The 21,565-nt window shown below is 49.1% G+C and overlaps 1 protein-coding gene across 2 annotated transcripts in view; it reads left to right on the top strand.

The window, feature by feature from the left end:
• SEPTIN3 (septin 3) overlaps positions 1 to 21,565 on the top strand; it is a 133,205-nt gene that overhangs the window by 105,074 nt on the left and 6,566 nt on the right. For both annotated transcript variants that reach the window (XM_069654393.1, XM_069654392.1), the window contains exon 7: positions 4,029 to 4,124. In XM_069654393.1, the coding sequence (XP_069510494.1) occupies positions 4,029 to 4,124 (96 nt within the window). The remainder of the gene's footprint in view (positions 1 to 4,028; positions 4,125 to 21,565) is intronic.

The following is a 21,565-nucleotide window of genomic DNA, read 5'->3' as shown; positions in this document are numbered from 1 at the left end:
CAAACTTGTTCACATTGAAAGGAGTGATAGGGGGTGGATGTAGTCGAATGGTGGGAGATAGGTGTTCTTTTAGGTTTGACAAGGAAGATGCAAGTGCAATGATTGTAAAATTGAGTCCATTGAGGGCTACAGGTCCAGACGGTTTGGCTACACATGTGCTAAAGGGAAATATGGATGTCTGCTGGTACTTGTGGTGAAGCTGTTTACACAGGTTATGGAGACAAAGCAAATTCCGGCCACATGGCGGGAAGCCGTCGTGGTAACGATCTTTAAGAAGGGCGACCCAAAAAACGATCATCCGATCGCTCTACTGGACACCCTGGGCAAGCTATTTGCATCACTTCTGCTGAGAGACTTGAGTGCATGGGTGATGAGGTTGGGCCGCCTCAATCCGAGAAAGACGAGTTTTGTGAAGGGAATAGGCACCTCCTTAAATCTTTTTGTGCAGAACCTTTTGAAGCTGAGGTCCATGGAAGCCGAGACTAACATCTACTTCACCTTCATGGACCTTGCACAGGCCTTTGATAGGGTTAGTAGGGAACGACTGTGGTCCAAGCTGATGGATTGGGACTGCCCCCTCCCGACATGATCGAACCCTATATACTAATACATCGATCCAGGTGAGATTGTCAACCAGCGGGGCTCCGTCAAGGAAAATGTATACTTATCAAGGGTTGAAGCAGGGGTGCGCCTTGTTTCCCCTATTATTCAGCTTCTACATGTCAGATCTGATGGAGTCTCAAATAATGATTTGGGCCTTCCCACCTAAAATTAACTCTGTTGATATTCCCTGGATCCTGTATGCCGATGACTTGGTCTTTATTGACCAGACACCTATCGGACTGCAGTGCAGGCTTGGCACTTTTATGCTCTACTTGAAGGAGAATGGCCTGTGAGTGAATGTGAAAAAATCTAAAGTCCTCATTATGTCATCGGCGTGAGGAAACAGAGGGGAGCATATTCGAAGAGGGTGGAGGATGAAAAACTGGAGACGGTGGACTTTATAACCTGTTTGGGCATAGTAGTCAATAAAAACCTGGATGAAAAAGACCACTATGCTATGCTAAGAGTTAAGTTGGGAAGACTAGTGGCTCAGGGAGCTGCCTTGCATAGAAGATATGGGATTTATTCAGTCCTCCCACTTCTCACATTCTATAAACAGAAGGTGGTGCAGATCCTGACATATGGAGCTGAGTCTTTGCTGAATCCGTCATGGAAAGTGTGGGGTTTATTGGAGGGGCTATTTTGGAGTAAGGCCCTGAGGCTCCCCAACTCGCTGCCAGTATCTTCTATTCGATTCGAGTTGAGGTTGCAATCCCTTGAATCAATGGGATGTGGAAATCCATATCTCTGTATAGAAAATGTATTACCCCTGATAGCTCGCCCCCCGTTTGACATCATGAGGTGGAATTAAAAAATCGTTCCAGATAAGGGGTTGAAACTCTGGATGGATAAATGTGAGAATTATCTTGGAGGGTGTAACATCACAACGGAGCTGCTTATCGCCAATCCAACAAAGGTTAAAAAAAGCTGCAATACCTGGATTCGATTGTCACCATGGAGACAAGAAGTAGGGATAGGCTGAGGCCTACATTGAGCCGTGAGCTAAAAGGTTAAAACCAAACTCCGGCATATCTCCAAAAGTTCCCTTAAGACCATTATATAGATCTTCTCATGCGTTGTCACTTGAATATTCTCCTGACACGAGATGTGCAATTGGCAAGGAACCCGAAATGTAGATACTGTGGACGTTAAGAACGCAGTCACTTTTCCATCTAATAACCTCCTGTAAGGCCTTGACAGAAGTAAGAACCAGATAACTTGAGGGGCACGTGAAGCAAATATATCTGTTAACAGCAGAGGAATGATGGTAGTGATTATTGATTGGTGAAAACATAAGCCTGGTTCTAGCGGCAATGAAATGTGTGGAGGATGTTTTAAAGGAGGGAGATGAACCTGTTTGGAAAGAAATGAAACAGACCGAGTAGGAATGTGTTTTATCATGAATTGGTGCATTGTTTATTTGTATGGAAGGTGAGTGACGTAAGTAGGAGTGAATATGTAAAAGGTTTTACTGATAAACCAAAAAACATTATTAAAAAATAATAAGTTCAGAAAGAGAGGGGTGAAGGCAGGAAGGGCAGGGTGTAGCAATTGGTTCAGGCAGGGATTTGTGGGCTGGACACAGGCTTGGGTTGGCCGGTTGCAGGCAGGGAGCCTCCATCCCATCTACTCCATTTCTGCTGTATAGCTCATAATGCACATATGGGAGAGAGTAAAATAACATTTGTGGTAGGTTGTAACCTTCCCTCCTTTCACCTGTCCTTTCTCCAAGCAAGCCATTACCGTTGCTTATTTTCTGCCCCAGCACTCTCAAAATGCAATGCAACCCTGTGGGGGCAATTTCCAGTGTGTTTCCGTTACTATTCCTGTCCTAAAACATCCCCCACTCACAGGATGGCATGTACACACCTCTCCTGCGCAGTGGCTTTTTGATGCATTTCACACCTTCATAAATTGGCTCCCAACAAAGAAATGAGTGTGTGTCTTGCAAACTGTTGCAACTCATAACAGCCCGGAATGTTCCAGTGTAGTGCAATGGAGCTCATTGGCGTACTTCCCTGCTGCGTATGTAGTCTGGCCTACTGGTACGTAAAGATTAAAGCTAATGCAACATGCCTTCCATGTATTGCAGGCTGTTAGGGGAAGCCAGTTCAGATCTCTCTAGATCGGATGAATGTGGTTGAAGTTTATGTGACCAAAGATTAGGTATGCATTGACAGTCCGCTGTTTGGCCTGTCACATGGATGCTGGCAGGCCCAGTGGCATTTGGGAGATGACAATGCAGTCTTGCAATTTATTTTGATGGTGCAAAGCACAACCATAACACCGAAATCATTGCTACTGAGAAAATAGAAAGAGATGGGGTGTTGGATCAGTCTCTGGTTCGCATGGCAACTGGCAGCGCTCTACAGATGCATTGCCCAATGTAGAATTTGTTATTTTTAAGTGGTCTTCCGCCATGCAAACCAATGAATGTGGGTCTTAAATGAATGTGTTCAATGGGGAGTAAGATGTTGCATCAGGTGCTTGCTTCTTCAGCAGTGCGCAGTGATCTGTGTTTATGTGCCCATCCTCCCCTGGGTGCCTCCAGTTACTCTGTTCATGGCAGGTAGAGGCAGGGCAATGGGGTTCATCAAGGCACAAAGAAGAGGCTGAGCAAATAAGAGTCTAAAATAATGAGAAGCGTCAAGGGGTCCGAAGTCTGGCTCTGCCGCCTCTCATTATTGTGCTGGGAGCGTAGACCCTCTTACTGACAGAAGAGGGGGGCGAGGGATCAGCGTTCCTCTGTCGCGACGCGTGGTGAACGTGCAAGCGTGTCATTGTTTTTATTTTATCCATGCAGACACATTATATAAAAATGTAAAAAACACTCACCTGCTCGCACCCTGACCAAGTGCCTCCACAGAGGACCCGATGGCCCTCCCCTCCCATGCAGCCTGGCCACGCTGTCAGCAAGACTTCCATGCAGGCATTACACCTATGGAATCGGCCTGCTTCTTTGCAGAGGCTAAAAACAGTAAGATTTCATAGGGACCCATTAAATGCTGGCTACAAAGCGTAAATTGCACTCTGTACAAAACAGAGAGTAAAATGAAAGAGTAAAAGGTGATTTCTCCTGTTTAAACTTTTTCATTTCCCATTCTGTTTTGTAAATGCGGAAATTTGCATTCAAAGGAGCCACCAGCATGTGAGATCTAAGGTTGGAATGCAATTTGCAATTTTTACAAAATGACCAGCTATTTCTCTGCAAAAAAACGACAATAATATAAAAATGCACTTAGGCTTGGCCTATTACACCTGCAGTGTGTTGCTTTGGTTCTCAGCCCTTTATTCGTGCCCCTTGTTTCATCAGGCGGGCCTCCCACCCTTGCATTCAGACTAACATTCTATCACGTGGTTTGGCCTCTAGCGCCTGCGTCCTGCTAGATGGTCTCTCATCCTTCTCTTTCGTTTTCCCTCCTCAGGTGCGGAAGGAACTAGAGGTGAATGGGATCGAGTTTTACCCCCAGAAGGAGTTTGATGAGGACCAAGAGGACAAGTCGGAGAATGACAAGATCAGAGTGGGTCAAGAACCGATTATTACATTTCTACCCCCAAATCTCTTGTGAGGCAATTCAGGCGGGCTCACTGGTGGTGTCTTCTGAGGAGAATGAATTACTTGGAGGAGACAATTGCTCCAAGGAGAGGGATGCAACACCAATGCGAAATGTACCACCCCAGTCTATCCGGGTGCGCACAGTTGGCAACCCATTACGAACATCCACATGTATTCTGCCTCTAAGGCCTCATTCTATGTTGGGCAGGGCAGTAAAATTCAGTGGTAATACCGCATAACGCTGCATTAAAGCACCGCCCATCTATGAGTTTGGTGGCAAGTTGGAGTATTCAACTCCAAAGATGTGCACTGGAGGTAAATCTGCCACCTTTCTGCCAAATTTTGGCGAATTATCACAGTCAGAATTCCTGCTCCAGTAATTCCACCGAAAGCCCCCATGAAGTCATATGAACTCCAATTAAATTGGACACCGCCACCACCACTTACAATCCGGGAGTAATACTGCTGGACCAAGTGGCGGTAACAGTATTATAATCGGGCGGTAATACTGCTGGACCAAGTGGCAGTAACAGTATTACAGTTCTGTGGTATCTCGACAGATCAACTGCAGAGATAGCACAACACTCATAATGAGCCCCTTCTGGTACAAATGCCCTGAAAAACGACCCTATCTTTCAGAGAGTTGATCCCATGTTCCTGGAAAAAGAAATGAGGGAGTCCACATGGGTGCAATTTTACAGATTTCACTGGTGGGGAAATGTCTAGATTTTACCACACAAATGTGGTCATTGCCTGCATTACACCACATGCATTGAGCAGTTACCTGATGGAGCACTTGTGGACCCTCCACCTTGTCACTCTGTTGTAGGGTCGCAAAAGAACTGGACAGGCAGCAAAACTCCTTTGACGTGCCTCATTCCCTGCACTCTTCATGAAGGAGCTCCAGTAGGCAAGGTCCCTGCTCCACACTGGCCCGAGCTAAGCAGCTGCATAGAGAGTATGTTCTCAGAACCTGATGAAAAAAATCTCCATGAGAAGTTGATTCTGAAGATAATGAACTCTGAATAAACAACCTAATTTATGGCAACAGGAGATTGGGTCCTGCTAATCTGTGGAACCAAGTTCTTAATAAAAATCAAATAGGTGGCAACTATGTTTCCTATGTACAGCAGCCATCATACACAGGAATTGACTGCCAGTCCATTGTCAGATGTAACATAACTTGAATTTCAGCATTCCAAATCAAAAATGATGAAGCTGCTCTTCAGAGTTTGGTGCCATGATCACCGTATTCATTTGGCAAACACTCTCAATTAACGTTTAGCCAGCGTAACATGGTTGCTGGGCACACCTACAACCTGCCTAAGTTGGCAGGTCCTACTACTCCTCCATCTCGGTCTCCCCACTGCTCAGATACAGGCTAACCCCCCTAGTCCAGAAAGAGAACAACCCATGGCCCATAGCCCCAATACCAGTGTCACAGAACGCACAGGAACAAGCCTGGACTAGGTCTGCTGGAATCCGTACATTGATATCAAGCCCACACAGGACTTGCTGAAAAAAACACGTGTTGAGCCGCATAAACCACGCAACATGTGCCAATGGTCTGTCAAGACTTAGCACCCTGGGTCCATTCTCCTCTGATTTACCTCTCTCTCTCTCTCTCGCTCTCTCTCTTGCTTCATAAAACAATGTATTATACCAGTATTGAATACCGGGAGGTGATCCATTATTGATTTATTCAAAAACGTACAAACACATAGAATGGCACACCCACTCCCTCCTTCCCTGCAGCTCTCTGGCCGGCCTCCCTTGGCCCCCTTCCTGCCCCTACCTGCAAGGCTAAAAACCTCGGGGTCATCTTCGACTCCACACTCTCCTTCTCTCCTCATATATCTGACGTCTCTAAGAAGTCACACTACCAGCTGCACCTCCTCAGAGGTATTCTTCCCTTCCTCTCCTTCCCCCAGAAGCTCACTGTCTCCCGAGCCCTGGTTCTCTCAAGGCTGGACTACTGTAACAGCCTCTATCTTAATCTGCCTGCCTCCACTCTCCGCCCTCTGCAACTTATCCAGAACAGAACTGCGAGACTTGTCCTTGGCCTCAAGCCCAGGGACCGTATCTCTCCAGGACTGAAATCTCTTCACTGGCTCCCAGTGGCTGCGAGGATTAAGTTCAAAACCCTCTGCATTGTCCACAAGGCCTTCTGGGGCCTGGGGCCTAAATACCTTCAACTCTCTCTTCCTAAATATCTTCCTTCACGAGCCCTTCGCTCATCCGTCTCCAACTCCCTCATGGTCAGCCGCTTCTTGAAGCAACGAGCTGGGGGTAGATCTCTCTCCGCAGCAGGGGCCTCCCTCTGGAACAGCCTTCCTGCCTCCCTGAAACTTGAGGAGAACCATCTCCGGTTCCGGAAGCACCTCAAAACCTTCCTCTTCGCTTCTGCCTTCTCTCTCCCTCTCCCCTGCTAAACCTGCTTAACTCCCCACTGAATTTCTGCACTAAACCTGCATCTGGGCCACTCTCAGCGACCTCGGTCAGGGCCCAGCCACTCTCCACTTGCACTGCCTCCCTGGCTCCCCCTGCACTGTGGGACTGTCACTGTATCCCTACAGCCCCCCTCCCAGCACTTGCTCTGCACTTACCTCGCACCTGCCACCAGCTGGCCCTTTTATTTATTATTTATTATTTATTATTTTTTTACGCTACTTACCTTGTACTGCACTTTCCCCCCCCACGTCCCCCCCCCAGCACTTTCTCCTTTTCCCCTTACCTCTGCACTTGCGCGATCTGAATGACACTTGGCCTAGTAGGATCGTTTGTCTGTCTTCCCCTTGTTTCCCTCCCTCCCTGCCTCGTCGCGCCTTGAAACACTTGTGTATAGGCGCGTTACAAATACCATATCATATCATATCATATCATTTCTGAAATGTTCTCATTACTATGAAGAAAATATTACATTTGATTTCTGCAAGGCTTTTAAAACAGCCTTTGAAGTGAATGGGCCCAGTGTTAGTATTTTCAAGTAATTTCAATGGAAGAGAAGAAGAAAGGAAGGCTGGGCGAGGACTAGCTGCATTTCTCTGTCTTTGGTGGCGAGCAAAATAACGTCACAGAGGATGTTGCTCCTTCGGCAAAAGGCAATTTGAAGTGGGAGGAGGTGAGGGCTCAGGGGAAGGAGTAAGGGGTTAGTAAGTGTCTAGGACAATGAGCTTTGACCCCCTAGAACGAGAGCACGTCTGGGCACCACTGGATTCAGTTGGATCACCTTACTTTAATTTGGAATTTGGCCTGGATAAAGGAACATAGGAGTGTTATTTGTACAGCGCACTATCACCACCAGAGTGGTCCCCTGGCGCTCTGGCGGATCTGAAAGGAGGATGTGAAGGGGGTGGTGGGTGTGGGGGTTAGTAGGTTGTAGCAGGAATAGAGTGAGAGTTGTGATGTTCTGTTGGATGCTTCAGTTCGGTTTTCACCGTTCGCTGAGCTTAGGTGCGATTTTCGGGTCTGTGCAATTCCCACGTGCTGTGTTGTATAGTTATGTGTTGTTGCATTGTGGTGAAGTGCTTGCGGGTTGCTGTGCAGAGATGTTGTTTGTGTGTTTTTGCGTTGGATACGTGTATGCGGAAAATTGAAGTTTTAGAGTTGGGTTAGTGGGTCTTTCTTACCTTCTTGCTTTGGACTTCTGTGCTCATCATCTCTAACCATCCCGTGTGTTGGAAATTACTTAGCAGGGAGTTGTCTTTCCTCTGTGGATTTCTAGCGGTGTGTGGGCATGAGCGGTTGAGTCAGTTTCCCCCTGCCCTGCGGCTAGGGATGGTTCGGTGATGGGTTTTGGTTCCCCTCCCTGGGTTTCTTGTGGGGGGGTCACTACCTATCGGGGTTGTGTGCCCTGGGGCCCCTTGGTTGCCTCTATTGGCTAGTGTCCCCCATCTGTTTCCTAGCCGGTCTTTGTTTTCTTAGTCATTCCCTTCTGATTCTGATGTGAAGAGCCAAGTTTTAGGTAGTTTTCTGAATTTCAGGTGGTCTCTTTTTTGGGAGGCAATTCAAGGTTTTTGCTGTCAGGTGAGAGAAAGACAACCCTCCGAATTTTCTTTTGTTTTATGGTTTTGGTTCTAGTCGAATGTCGTCAGCTGATCTGAGTGGTCTGGCTGGAAGGTAGATGGTTATTTTCTTTTTTATAAACTCTGCTGCTTGGCCGTGGATTGCTCTGTGCGTTATGCACATTGTTTTGAACCTTATTCGTTGTTTTATCGGTAGCCAGTGTTGCATTTTCAGCACTGGGGTGATGCGTTCTCTTCGTGGTAGTCTGAGCAGGAGTTTGGCCGCTGTGTTTTGGATACGTTGAAGTTTCTTTAGTAGGCATTCTGACATTCCTAGGTATAGGCTGTTGGAGTAGTCTATTCTGGACATGATGAGGGAGATGACATTGAGTGTTTTATCGTTGAAGGCGATGAACGGTAGAATCCTTTTTACAGGAGGAAGAGACATTTCTTGATTATTGCATTTACTTGTGGTTCTAGTGTTAATTCGTTGTCCATCAGGATTCCAAGGTTTTTTACTGTGTTTGACGGTGTCAGTGCTGTTCCTAGTTCTGACAGCCATGGGATGTTGTGGTTGTTTTCCCTGTTTTTGGATACAATCATTATCTCTGTTTTGCCTCGTTTGAGTTTGAGGCTGGTTCTGTTCATCCAACTGTAGAGCTCTTGTAGAGAGTCTTCCAGTGTTGTGTTTTCTTCATGTCTGTCTTGTATTTTGTAGGTGATCTGTGTGTCATCCGTGTAGTTGTAGCATGTGAAGCCGTGTCTTTTAGTGAGCTTGATTAGTGTAGTCAGGTAGATGTTGGAGAGCATTGGAGATAAGGGGGATCATTGTGGTACTCCACAGGTGGTTTCCCTTGGCATGGATTTAAAAGGTTTAATCTAGACGGTTTCTGTTCTGTCGGTTAGGAATGATTTAATGCAGAGTAGAGCTAGGTCAGTGATTCCTATTTCTTCCAATCTCTTGATGAGGATGTCATGGTTGACTGTGTCGAATGATGCGGTGAGATCCAGAACTATCAGAGCTTGCACTTGTGTCTGAGTCTGCATTAGTCTTTAGATCATCCTCGATTTGGAGGAGTGCCGTTTCTGTTCCTCTCATAGGTCTGAAGCCGACTTGTGCCTGGTCCAGTAGTCTGTATTTTTCTATGTGTTCTTGTAGTATTCTATAGATGTGGGTTTCAAGTAGTTTCGCTGGGTAGGGGTTGTTTGAGATGGGTCTGTAGTTGGAGAGGGCTTCCACGTTGCCTGCTGTGACCTTGAGGAGTGGTTTGATGTATGCCGATTTGAATGATCGTGGTAGTTTCCCTGTTTAAAGTGATATGTTGAGGAGGTTTCTGTAGTGTTTAATAGGTGTGCCTTGTGTGGGGATTGACTTGTATATGTCTGAAGGGCAGGGGTCCACAGGGAGCCTGCTTTGTTGCTATTTCTTACTAGCTTGACAAATGTCTCTGCTTATATTTGGGAGAAATCTTTGAGTTTGTTTTGACGATCCTCAGTTGGTAGGGTGGGTTGTGTGTTTTGATTGGTCGGTCTGTTTGTATGATTTGGTGGATGGTGCTGATTTTGTTTTTGAAGTGGTCTGCAAGGTCGTTCCATAGTTTCAGTGTGGGTACTGGTGTGTTGTTGCAGGCAGAGGGGTTTCTCATTTCGTTTATTATATTAAACAGTTCTTTTTGGGTGTCTGTGGTTTTGGTGATTAGGTTGTCGTAGTATTCATTTTTGGCCTTATGGATTTCCTTTTTGTATGAATGGATGTGTCATTGGTATTGTGTTTTTTTTTTGCCTGGTGGTATTTTTTCTTCCACTCTAGTTTAAGTTTATTGTTTTTCTTTTAATGGCGCTGAGTAGCGGGGTAAACCATTTTACCGTTGCTCTCTTGCGCGATGGGGTGAAAGGTTTTTCCTTGGAGAGATTGTTGAATGTTCCGGTGATCCATTTACGAAGTAGTTCTGTTTTACTGTCAAGGTCATCTTAGTTTAGGTCCGTGGTTGGTGGTTTGTTGAATTTTAGTTTTTCTACTAGGTTGCTAGCTTTGATGGTCCTCCAGTTTCTTTTCATGATAGTCAGCAGTTTGTCAGGTTGTTTGGCTGCTTTCGTGGGCAGCATGATCACAAATAGAATGATGAGGTGGTCGGTCCAGAGGATCTGTATTGGTGGCGTTGTGGTGATGAGGCATTTGTTGATGAAGATTGCGTCCAGTGTATGTCCTGCCATGTGCGTAGCTCCTTTGACTAACTGATGTAGTTTCATGGTCTTCAGTTGTTTGGCAAGTGATTTTTGAGAGTTAGCGGTTTCTTCTACAAACCAGATGTTGACGACCCCGAGGATTATCAGGTGGTCGTGCTCGATGGCTGGGTTGGTAATGGGTTCTGCGAAGGTGTCCACGAAGATTGCATTGTATGTTGGTGGTCTGTAAACCAGGACGTATATGAGGTTTGTTTTGGGGTTTGGAGTCGGGTTAAGGATTAGGAATTTGCAGATTTTGATGCTTAGTGGTTCATCTGTTTTAATTTCCAGGTGCTCCTTGTATGCTATTGGAAGTCCTCCTCCAGTCTTGTTTTTCCTGTTTGCTTGTGAGCACTTGAAGTTTTCAGGGAGGCAGTTATGGAGTGTGATTTTGTAATTGTTGTCTAGCCATGTTTCTGTTATGAATAGGATGTTGATACCTCTGTCGCACAGGAGGTCGTAAATCTCGGTGGCATGTTTAGACGTTGATCTTGTATTGATCAGGTTGCAGTGGATCCTTTCTATGTGGTTTGGTTTATTTATTTTTTAATATTTGTTTTGTCTTGCGGTTGTTCTATTGGGGTGCTTCTGTGTTACTGTCACAGATTGATAGGTACTCTGTGGGGTCCACTTAATCATTGAAACAGTCTGTTAAATTGGTTGTTGGGTTGCTGATTTATTCAGCTTCTTCATGTTATATGTTTAGTTTTTTTTTTAAACTTTGGTTTTATTGGCAATTTTTCAGAGAAAGAAACAATGACAACACCGGGAGCAATATGAATATCACATTTAGCATCATCATCAAACCCCCGGGGTCTCCCTCCCCTCCTGCCCCCTTCTCGCCCCTCCCCAACTCCGCCCCTCCCCCAGATCAGTATCCCATCGAAAATCCAAACGCAGGAATTGTCATCAGTACTCATAGTTCAGTGCCTTGGAGCTATGCTATGCGTTCACGTAAATGCTGGCTTAGACGGATCTGCTGTCTCCCGGGCCGTGGATTACACCATTGTCCTTGAGTGGTACTCTCTGGGCTCCATCGCCCTCGCGCCCAAGGTTGTCTACATAATGTCAGTGAGCATCCCACCCCCATGCCTGGTAAACCCCATACCAATTTGCCTGGAAGGCGCTCGATTCGTTATTTACCATGGCCGTCAGTTTGTCCATGAGAAACATGTTCTTACGTTTTTTTAGCCAGTCTTCCTTAGAGGGGGTCTCCGGGCTCTTCCACCTTTGCGCTAGGGCCACTCTTCCTGCTCGCAACATAGTCTCCCACATTCTTGGGTACCTATATATTTTACGCCTCATCCGGTGGGAGGCCCAACAACATTGTCAACGGATTGTGTGGGAGTAGTTCCTCGGTGACCTCCGCCATCCACCCCCGTACCTTTTCCCAGAACCCCTGTACCTTAGGGCAGAACCACCACATGTGACCCCTCGTCCCCACTTGGCCACATCCTCTTGGGCATCTGGGGGACACCCCCGAGAACATCTTGGATAATTTCAATGGGTCTCTATGCCATCCCTGTAAGATCTTAAAGTTGTGCTCCATGTCCGACGTAAATAGGTTCCAATGGAATGCTATTTTAAATACCCTGGACCATGCGTCCTCTGATAGAGCCTCTCCTGCCAAGTCATTCCAGAACCCACGAAACCCTCTCCTCCCTTCCAAGTTAACAGTGTTCAATATTTGGTACATTTTGGATACTACCCCCTTCCTTGTTGTGGCCGTGTCCAGTAACTTTTCAAAGGGGGTCCACTGTCTCCACAGGTTCAGGCCACATGTCTGGTCACAAAGGATGCCCTTCAGGCGCAAATATTCAAAAATTGAAAGAGAACCCCGCCCAAGAGCATCTCTCAGCTCCTCGTATTCGAGGAACTCGGCCTCCTTGAACAGTTGCCCCGCACATTCCAACCCCCCATCCGACCAGGACTGGGCATTCCTGAATCCCCTGCTGCCTAGTTTGAGCGGGTGGCCCCAGAGCGAGGACATCGGGGAGGGCCATGAAGTAAGGTGTGCGGTTGTGGGTCCTTCCTTCCAGATCGACCAAAGTATTCCCAGGGTTGGGTGGGTCTGTAGTCTGTTTGGGATGTGTTTACGCGGCAACCACAGAAGGTCGCGTACTTTCAGGGAGTGTGCATCCATGTACTCTAGATAAGACCAATAGGTGCCCATCCCCTCCTTCATATGCTCCAACAGGACCCGTAGCTGGGCGGCCCGGTGGTAGAGAAGGAAGTCCGGCAGCCCGAAACCACCCTCCTCCCTAGGTAACGTTAGAATGGCCTTCCCTATCCTCGGGTTCCGCCCTTGCCATAGAAACCCTCGGACTGCCTTCTGTAGGTCTCGAAACATCTGGTCGGGGACCCCCGTTGGGAGTGCCGTAAAAAGATACAGCAGTCTCGGCAGGATGTTCATCTTCATCGCCGTCATGCGCCCATACAAGGATAGGATCACACCACCCCACCTCCTCAAATCCGATGTAATCTCCGCCATAATGGGCCCATAATTCGCCGAGGCCAATTTTGAGAGATCTCTAATGGAGTCCCTCCCCACCACAATCCCCGCACACCTATCCCGGTGGTCCAGCCCCGGGTGCTGGACCCTCATAGGGAGTAACACTGATTTAGATGCATTTATTTTTAGCCCCGAGAATTGCCCAAAGGTCGTCATCAGGGACAGGGGGGGGGAGCGAGGAGCTGGGCTCCACCAGGTATGCTAGAATATTGTCAGCAAACAGGGAGAGCTTGAACTCCACCTCTCCTCTTTTAATCCCTTTAATGTTGGGGTGGGCTCGGACCGCTATGGCCAGGGGCTCCATCACCAGGACATATATTAAAGGGGAGAGTGGGCATCCCTGTCGCGTCCCCCGCGTGAGAGGGAATGAATCGGAAAGTTGTCCATTCACCTGTACTCTCGCCGTTGGGGCTCCGTATAGGGCGGAAACCCAGTTCCTGATGTGAGCCCCGAAGCCCATTCGACGGAGGAGGAGTTGCATGTACCTCCACTCTACCCTGTCAAAAGCTTTCCCGGAGTCCAGAGAGAGCAGGCTTGCTTCGAGGTCTGATTCTTGGGCATGGTGGATTAGGTCTATCGTCTTCCTGATGTTATCAGAGCCTTGCCTGCCCACTATGAACCCCACTTGATCCCCGTGAACCAGCTTGGGCATTATCCCCTCCATCCGTTTACCTATCACCTTGGCCAGAATCTTAACATCTATATTGAGAAGGGAAATCGGGCGATATGAGGAACATTCGGTGGGGTCTTTGCCCTCTTTGGACAGTACCACTATTCTGGCCCTCATCATGGTATCCGGCAGAGAGCCCCCCTCTAACACCTCGTTAAACACCCTCACCAGATGTGGGGCTAGGATAGCCCGAAACCTCTTATAGAAGTATACTGAGAAGCCGTCTTCCCCCGGGGACGTTCCCACCTTCATCCCACTGATCGCATGCTCTACCTCCTCTTCCGTCAACCGGCCCTCTAGACCCTCCGCCATTTCGCCTGTCAAGGACGGGATCTGGATGGAATCCAGGAAATCCTCAATCTGAGTGTCATCCCCGTCGTATTCAGACGAGTATAACTTTTCATAGTAACGGCAAAAGGCCGCTCCAATGTTCGGGTGTCGTGATCTAATGATCCCTGTTCATTCTTCACTGCCTTCACCGTTCTGTTCCTCTGAATCTCTCTAAGTTTCCAGGCCAGGATTTTGTCAGCTCTGTCTCCCTTCTCATAATACTTTTGTTTCACTAGTTGGAGGCTCCGCTGAGTCTTATGTAGCTGGAGGTCTTTCAACTGGAGTTTATAGTTTTCTAGGGAGGCCATCTGTTCCCTTTCCAGGGGTACCTCCGGGAGGCCACCTGGCTGAAGATGGGTTATCTTTTCCCTCAGGGACTTTTCCTGGGCCTCCCTTTCCCTCTTTTTCTGGGCTCCCATTCTAATGAGAACACCACGTAAGGTCGCCTTAAAGGCGTCCCACAGCACGTGTGTGCCCACCTCGCCATTGTCGTTCAGCTCAAAATACTCTCAGATGGCGTCCTGCACTTCCTGTGCCAGAACTTCGTCCTTCAACAGGGAGTCATTACATTTCCATCGCCCTCTACTGCCACTCCGCCATCCCCCCACTATGGTGGTACGGACCAAGTCGTGGTCAGACCAAGGGACCGGGTCAACCCTGTGGCCAGAAACATGTGGAAGAAGGGGTTCATCTACCAGGATGTAGTCTATACGGGAGTATGATGTGTGGATTGCTAAGTAGTAAGTGAAGGAGGGGAGCCCCGTCCTGGGAGTCGGAATGGTGTCCACCAGGCCCAGCTCCGCGTTGACCCTCTGGAAGGTACGGGCCATGGTTTCATCTGCAGCCCTAGTGGGCTGGGGCCCCAAGCGTTTTCTATCCGCGATTGGGTCTAGGACCATATTAAAATCCCCCCCCCCCCACCACCAACATCCCGTGAACAAGCAATTTCAATCTGTCCTTCACTCCCTCCCAGAATTGCGCCTGGCTTCATTTGGGGCCGTACACAACTGCCAGAGTCAGAGGGGAGCCCTGCAAAGAGCCCCTTGCCAACAGATATCAGCCTTCTGGGTCCTTCACCGTGGTTTCCACTTCAAAGCCAACATACCTTGCTAGCAATATGGCTACCCCCCTTTTCTTGGTTCTGTGGGATGCGCTGAGGACCTCCCCGATCCCGCCTCCTCGCAGTTTTGGTTCCTACCCCCGAGCCCAGTGTGTTTCCTGAAGAAAGAGCAGGTCAAGCTTTGCCCTCCTGAATTCCCTGCATACTAAGGATCTCCTGGTTGGGGTGTTCAACCCCCGCACATTAAGGGAAGCCACGCCCAGGGCAGGCAGATCCTCAGCCATTGTCTCGGATCAACATCTTACTGGATAGCTGACTCATGGCTCTTTTCCTTTTCAGCTCCTTCTGTGTTATGTCCTGATCACCTTTGCCCCCTCCCCCCGCCCCCCAGGTGGGCCTCAAACCTGTCCCCAACTGCCCCCTGGTCCCCCCTCCGAACTGAACAACCCTAACTATTCCTTCAACCCCCACCCCCGACCCCGGCGTCCAGCCAAATAGTTCCACCATTGCTGGTAATCGGCCGGACCACCAGCCTACCGCCTCCGGCTGGGCTAATGTCGGAAATCACTCTTCCTTGAGCCCCCCCCTTAATCCCCCCACCCCCCCCAAGCCGCTCTCCCCCAGGTAGCCGACATACTTGCTGTTTTGGAAGGCCCCTTACGTCCTTGGACCCCATGGTCCTGGAAGTCAACTCGTCTTTGAGCCAGACCGGACGTTGTGTTCGTGAACTGAGTTCTTTGCCCGGTCCCCCCGTACCTTATTTCACTTCCAGATTGGTGTTTCAGCTACCAGACTACCCCAGGCCTGACCGGCCCGCTCCTCCGTGTCCGGGGTCGGCGTCCTCCCTGTCCGTCGTCGGGAACGGCGGGTTCAGTTTCTTAAATTCCGTGGACCCGTCTTCTTTCTCCTCTCTCCTTGTGGCCTGTGTTCTCTGGCTCCTTCCGCTGCGAACCCTGTGGGTTCTCTCCGCGGGGTCGGGTCCGACACATACTCTTGGATGGCTCCCCTTATGTCCTCCTCTGTAATCAGGGTCGACCGTTGACCCTCGTATTCGAACGTGAGGGAGAAGGGCTGCCCCCATCTATAGTGCAACCCCTTCCCTTTTAGCATTTGTGTTAGAGGGCGGCACATCCTACGTTTGGCCAGGGTGTATGAAGAGAGGTCCTGGAAAATGGACACTTGTGCATTGTTATAAGTTATCTCCCGTGTCTTCCTAGCCTCCTCCAGAACCTTCGCTTTCTCGGTGTAGTAATGAAAGCGGACCAGAATTGACGGGGGCCCCCAGCTCTGCCCCCCACTCTGTGGACCCGATGAAACGTTGGTTTGGTCGTCATCTCGTTCGAGAAAAGGAGGGTGATGATATCCCTCACCACCCGGTTCAATTCTCTTTCCGTTTCTCCCTCCGACTCCGGCACCCCAAAGATCCTGAGGTTGTTCCTCCGTTCCCTATTTTCGAAATCGTCCATTTGCCTGGCCCTCTCCTCGTCTCTCTTTTCTAGAGCAGCTAATCTCAGGTACATGTCCATCTCTTGGGTCGTTGCTGAGGACTGATTGGTCTCCAGCTGCAACAGTCTGTCTACGACCTTGTCCACCCTACGGTCCATGTTCTCCATTTTCTGGGCAATGTCTGCCCAAATGTCTCTGATCTCCTGCAGGACCGAGGCAAAGCCCTTTTCCATTGTAATGGTGGGTGGGGGCGAGGTCTCGGGCTGGGTCATTCTGGTCGTCCGTTCCGGGCCGCTATTCGCTATTCTCCCTTCTGGCGTCCTGGTAACGTTATTACTGGAGGGTGTGGCGCCAACTCATCCGATTCCCCTTCCCCTCCCACCAGCCGGCGGTCCTCGGGGGCCAAGAGCGATGACCCAGCTGGGAGACTGCCCTCTCTCCTTCAGGCAAAACTGTTCCGTGGGGGGCTATCTTTGAGCGGGCACATGCCCCACTGGCCTCTGGTGGGGGCCTCACACTCTTTACACACCCTTTTCCCACTGCTTGTGGTGTCTGTTCCTGTGATGGGGGGTGGCGACGATGTGTGTCAAATTGTGATCGGATGAAGGTCCAGGCTAGGCCTCCGGGGAAGGGGGGCACAGCGCCCACGGCATGCTGATTAAATTGTATCGGCCATGTTTTCTTCAGAGTTCGTCTCCAGGCGGGCACTCGCCCTGGGAAGGAGCCCAGGGGCCACCACCTGTGTGAAATCTGTGTTCGGGGTCCCCCCCCTTAGAGGTCCTATTGCTCGGGGGTCTGGGGTTGTCTCACCCGTCAATTGGCTCCAGGCGACCCTTTGTAGGCCCCCCATAGTTGAGGGGGTCGTGCGGGCTCAAGTCTCCTCCCGCCTGGGCCACCTCGATCTCTGGGGCGGGCGCGGGTCCCTCTCACCTTCCTCACCAGCCTTGTCCCGCTGTTGTCCGCTGTCCACCGCTCTGATGGCCCTCGCCAGGGTCCGTTGGTGTTCGGGAGCTCGGGTCAGGCAGGCTGCCTCTCCTTTGGCGGGTCCGGATCCGTGGCTCGAGTCGCCGCCGCCTGGGGCTTCCGCGCCGGTTCCGTCCTCCTGTGCCGCGGGGCCCGATAGTGGAGTCCCCGCTGGTGCGCCGGCGTGCTCTGTAACTGGGGCGGGGTGGAGAGGTCAGGCGCGCCTGCAGGCCTCAACGGCTAACGCGCACCACGACTCCCCACGCAGCTCCGGAGGCGGGCGGGGCCTCTCGTGGATCCTCTCGTTGGGCCACGAGGCCTCGTTCTTGGGCACCCGAGGGTCTTTCGGCGTCGCTCTTTCGCCCGGGGGGTCCCCCGGGGTTCACCGCCACTGAGAACCACAGATGTCCCTTGGGAGGTTCACAGGGGGGCTCAATCCCTCAACACGGCCCAGTTTCGGCGGGAGCAGCGTCTTCAAGCAGCCATCGACTGTGCGCCCCCTGGTGGCCCCTCCATTTTATATGTTTTGATGGGATTACTGGCGGTGTCCTTGTGGTTTTGTGATATACGGGGTGAGGGCGTTGGTTTCGTTCCTTTCTCTTCAGAAAGTTTCTCTTCTTTTTCTGAGTGGGTCCAGTATGTTCTCACGTGCATAGCCCTGTCGGTGATGTTGTGGTGCATGGTAAGTTGCGAGGTACATTGTTAGGTACATGAACCTTTCTCTTCTCGTGATGTTTGTTCTGTTGGTTAAAATGTTTGAAGGGGTGTGTTCTGTATTTGTGGCAGTTTCTACTGGATGAGGGTGTGTTTCCGTTCTGTTTGTTCCTTGTTCCGTTTTTGTTTGGCATCGTCCTGGCCCAGGAGTGGTAGGGTGGCGGACGGTAAAAGGTGGAGGACATTTACCGGGGTGTCGCCCACGTATAAGGAAAAAAACCTTGAGAAATAATTCAGCATAGTATTACAAATGTGTTGCCTTCCGCGATGTGTGCATTTGTTTTAAGTAAAGATGGTCTTGTATGTAAAAATGTGACAGACAGCCTACCCTGCATCTCTGATGGCTGTACACTTCCTCTGTTACATTTGGACTTTTTTTGCACTTCCAGTGAACGGCCCATGTTTCACCACATATTCCAATTACCATACTGTAGACAGTGTAGTAGCACATGGATAATACCATGTGGGTTGGGTTCGGTGATACCATATTTTATCACTCTGTCAAGTCAACTCTAAATACAGGGGTGCAGAATGTATACAGAATTTGCCCTACACTCAGATCTAGCAGGGCTGCCTCTCCCCCTGGAAAAGCAACCACAACAATTTGGCTTGGGAGGATAGCTCAGGGGCAACGTGCTCGCCTTGGAAGCAAGACGACACGGAGCAACACAGGTTCAATCCCTAGGTCCGCGCTTAGAAACCTCTAGGTATTAAGCGCGTTATAAATAACCTATCATATCATCGTATCATATTTCAGCATGTAGTTGAGGAGAATGCCACAGCCCTCCTACTATTTGTCTCCTCACAAGGCATTGTAAAATCCACTGACCTACAACTGAGTTAGTTCATGGTCACCGCCCACCCCAGCATGCAGTGGCATCCACTGACCCACCTCTGCCCTGAAGGTAGTGGCAGCCTATACACTGACCACACCAGAGCTAGTTCCACTCCTGCGTTGCCGCTGCATGTGGTGGCAGTCTATCCACTGGCCAGGACTGACCTAGTTCATGGCGTCATTATTTCCCCTTGGGTTAATCATTAGAATTATAATCGCTCTTTTATAAGGCGCTTGACGCCGGAGACCACTTTCTAAGTGTGAGGCCGGAATTCGAACCAGTGTTATTATGCGTTGTATTGCTTCCAAGACAAACGTTGCCCCTGAGCTATCCTCCCGGCCTACGCACAGTTCAACATAAATCGACAGACGATGACCTGGTGAGATCTAAGCAAACTATGACTATATTATTGGGGTTTTACATAACGAAATGATGCAGCCCAACCAAACCCTAAGCATGATGAGGATGTCCAACAGGGTCAAGTAATGGGATGCTGACGCTGATCAGCTTAAAAGAATGGAGAGCTGCCGCTTCCTGTGCCAGCTCAAACGATGGGGACAGCAGAACACCTGGCGCCTGCTGGTTCCTCGTTATGCAGCAACGCCTGCTGCAATGCATGTGGGGGTGCAGAATGCCTGCTTTCAGTGGGGTAGCAGTAGCTCTGTCCATCAGGGCAGGATTGCTCCTGCTTCCTAACTGTACGTCCCTGCCTTCTTGCCCTGCTTGGGGTGCGGGGGGAGGGGATTTATACCTATTGGGGACCCTTTGCCTGCTAATCTTGGTGGTAAGAAGCCTCGCCCCAATACATCCACACCGACATACTTTTAATAACGTTATTTTGAATGACATGCAAACACTTCGTTTTGAGAAATTAAGTAAGCCATACGTATTCTGCATATCCCTTTATTTTTTTTAGGAATTAATTACCATCTTTTATTATACAAAATAAGATATCTTTAGGGTAATCATTTTTTAACCATTTCCAATAATGCTTTTTATCCTACTGAATTGTGATTCCTTCCGCTAGAAAGGCATTACTTTCAGGAGAAAGGACTTTTGGGTACTGAAGGATTTCTTTCCAGGGCCGAGTTCATTTCCAGGGGGCGGGCTTATTTCTTTATTGGGTTTTTATGAGGTGCATTTCATAGCACCCCCAGAGAAGGTGGGGGAAAGGGGAATCCGGTCTTTCGCACAGCCTTCCGGGCACATTCCCCTCGGTGACGTGCAAAGCGTGTGAAGAAAAGCTTAGCATGCATAGTGCAGCATCTAATGGGTGCTCATTGGGGCACAGCAGGGTGAGTTTTATGAGGAAGCGAAAGATTGCGTTTTATTTTGCTTTCACGAATAGTCATCTTGAAAAACTAGAAACAAAATGTCGACTTTCCCACAGAACGAACTCGGGAGTATTTTCCAGCAGAGGAAAATCGGCAAATAGCAAATCCCTTCGAATTGGTTTATTTTTAAGAAATCCCATATTTAATGGGTTTCTTTTTTGTAAAATGTGTGTTATTTCTAAGAGTGAATTCCATGTTCAGAACCATAAAGAGGCATTCAGAAAAGCACTGCAGGCGAACGTTTGCTGGGCAGCCATGCTTCTCGCAGTCATTTTATGCAATGCACCCAGGGAGGGGAGTTAGCAACAAGCCCTTGGTGAACTGCAGAATCTGGCCCTTCAGAGTTCTCGCTTCCTGGAGCCACCATGCACTTTGCCTTCCTCCGCTTCTGCTAATTAGCCAGGGGAGGACCTTTCCATTACTTCTGTAGCAGCATCTCAGACATATGGGAAATTCCCCAACTATGGATGGAAGCAGAACTTCCTCCAGCAAACACACGAGCCGCCCCATGCGACCACGGGTCATTTGGTGAGGGAGCAGAGCTGATGCTCATCGCACAGACAACTACTCTTAAAACTCCCAAGAAAATAGAAAGCAAATCTCCTGCAGGAAAACATAAGACACCCCCTTGAAACAGTCTGAAGATAAAGTAGTCAGAAACAGATTCAGAAGGAAAGCACACAGTCTAAAGAATTGACACTCATTGCTGTCTGCAGCTCTTCCTGCACCAAGCCAGGAAGGCCCTTCAAAAACAGAATGACACCAGACATGCCAGGTCATAAACAGATGGCGAGCAGCAACTCATCACTTTTGTAGTGGTCAGTAGGACCTGCATTTGACATGCTCTGTGGTCTTTACTCAATGATTGTGCCAAGAAAAAGGCCTTTGTTTAAGACTGGACTCTGCAGGTTGGTGGGGATTCTGGGATAATCTTGTTTTGTCACTGCATCCTTAAGTTAATTGCAGGGGTGTACCGAGGCCTGAGAGGAACCTCTAGAAGTCATGGTCAAAGTGTAGAAAAGAAAAGTAGAACTATGCCCCCCTGACCTCCGCATGCCCCTGAGTTCTGTCCGCCTCCACGCTTCCATCTTCACACTTCCCCACGGACCCTCGATATGAAACGATCACAGCACTTTGTTAAATACACATACTGTTGCTTCGATGACTGCTGGCTAGACGGATGAAATTGATTTTTTTCAGTTTCTGCAGGGTTCCGGTGCTACTACGCTGAAGTACATTAGTGAAGAAGAGTACCGTTCTTGAACGGTGTCCAAAGTGAATCTTGGTTTTGTTGCGAGAGCATGCATCTGG

This window comes from Ambystoma mexicanum, chromosome 3q (genome assembly GCF_040938575.1).
Source record: "Ambystoma mexicanum isolate Mex_15411 chromosome 3q, UKY_AmexF1_1, whole genome shotgun sequence".
Classification (NCBI taxonomy): Eukaryota; Metazoa; Chordata; class Amphibia; order Caudata; family Ambystomatidae; genus Ambystoma; species Ambystoma mexicanum.
This window is presented reverse-complemented; position numbering and strand designations above follow the sequence as displayed.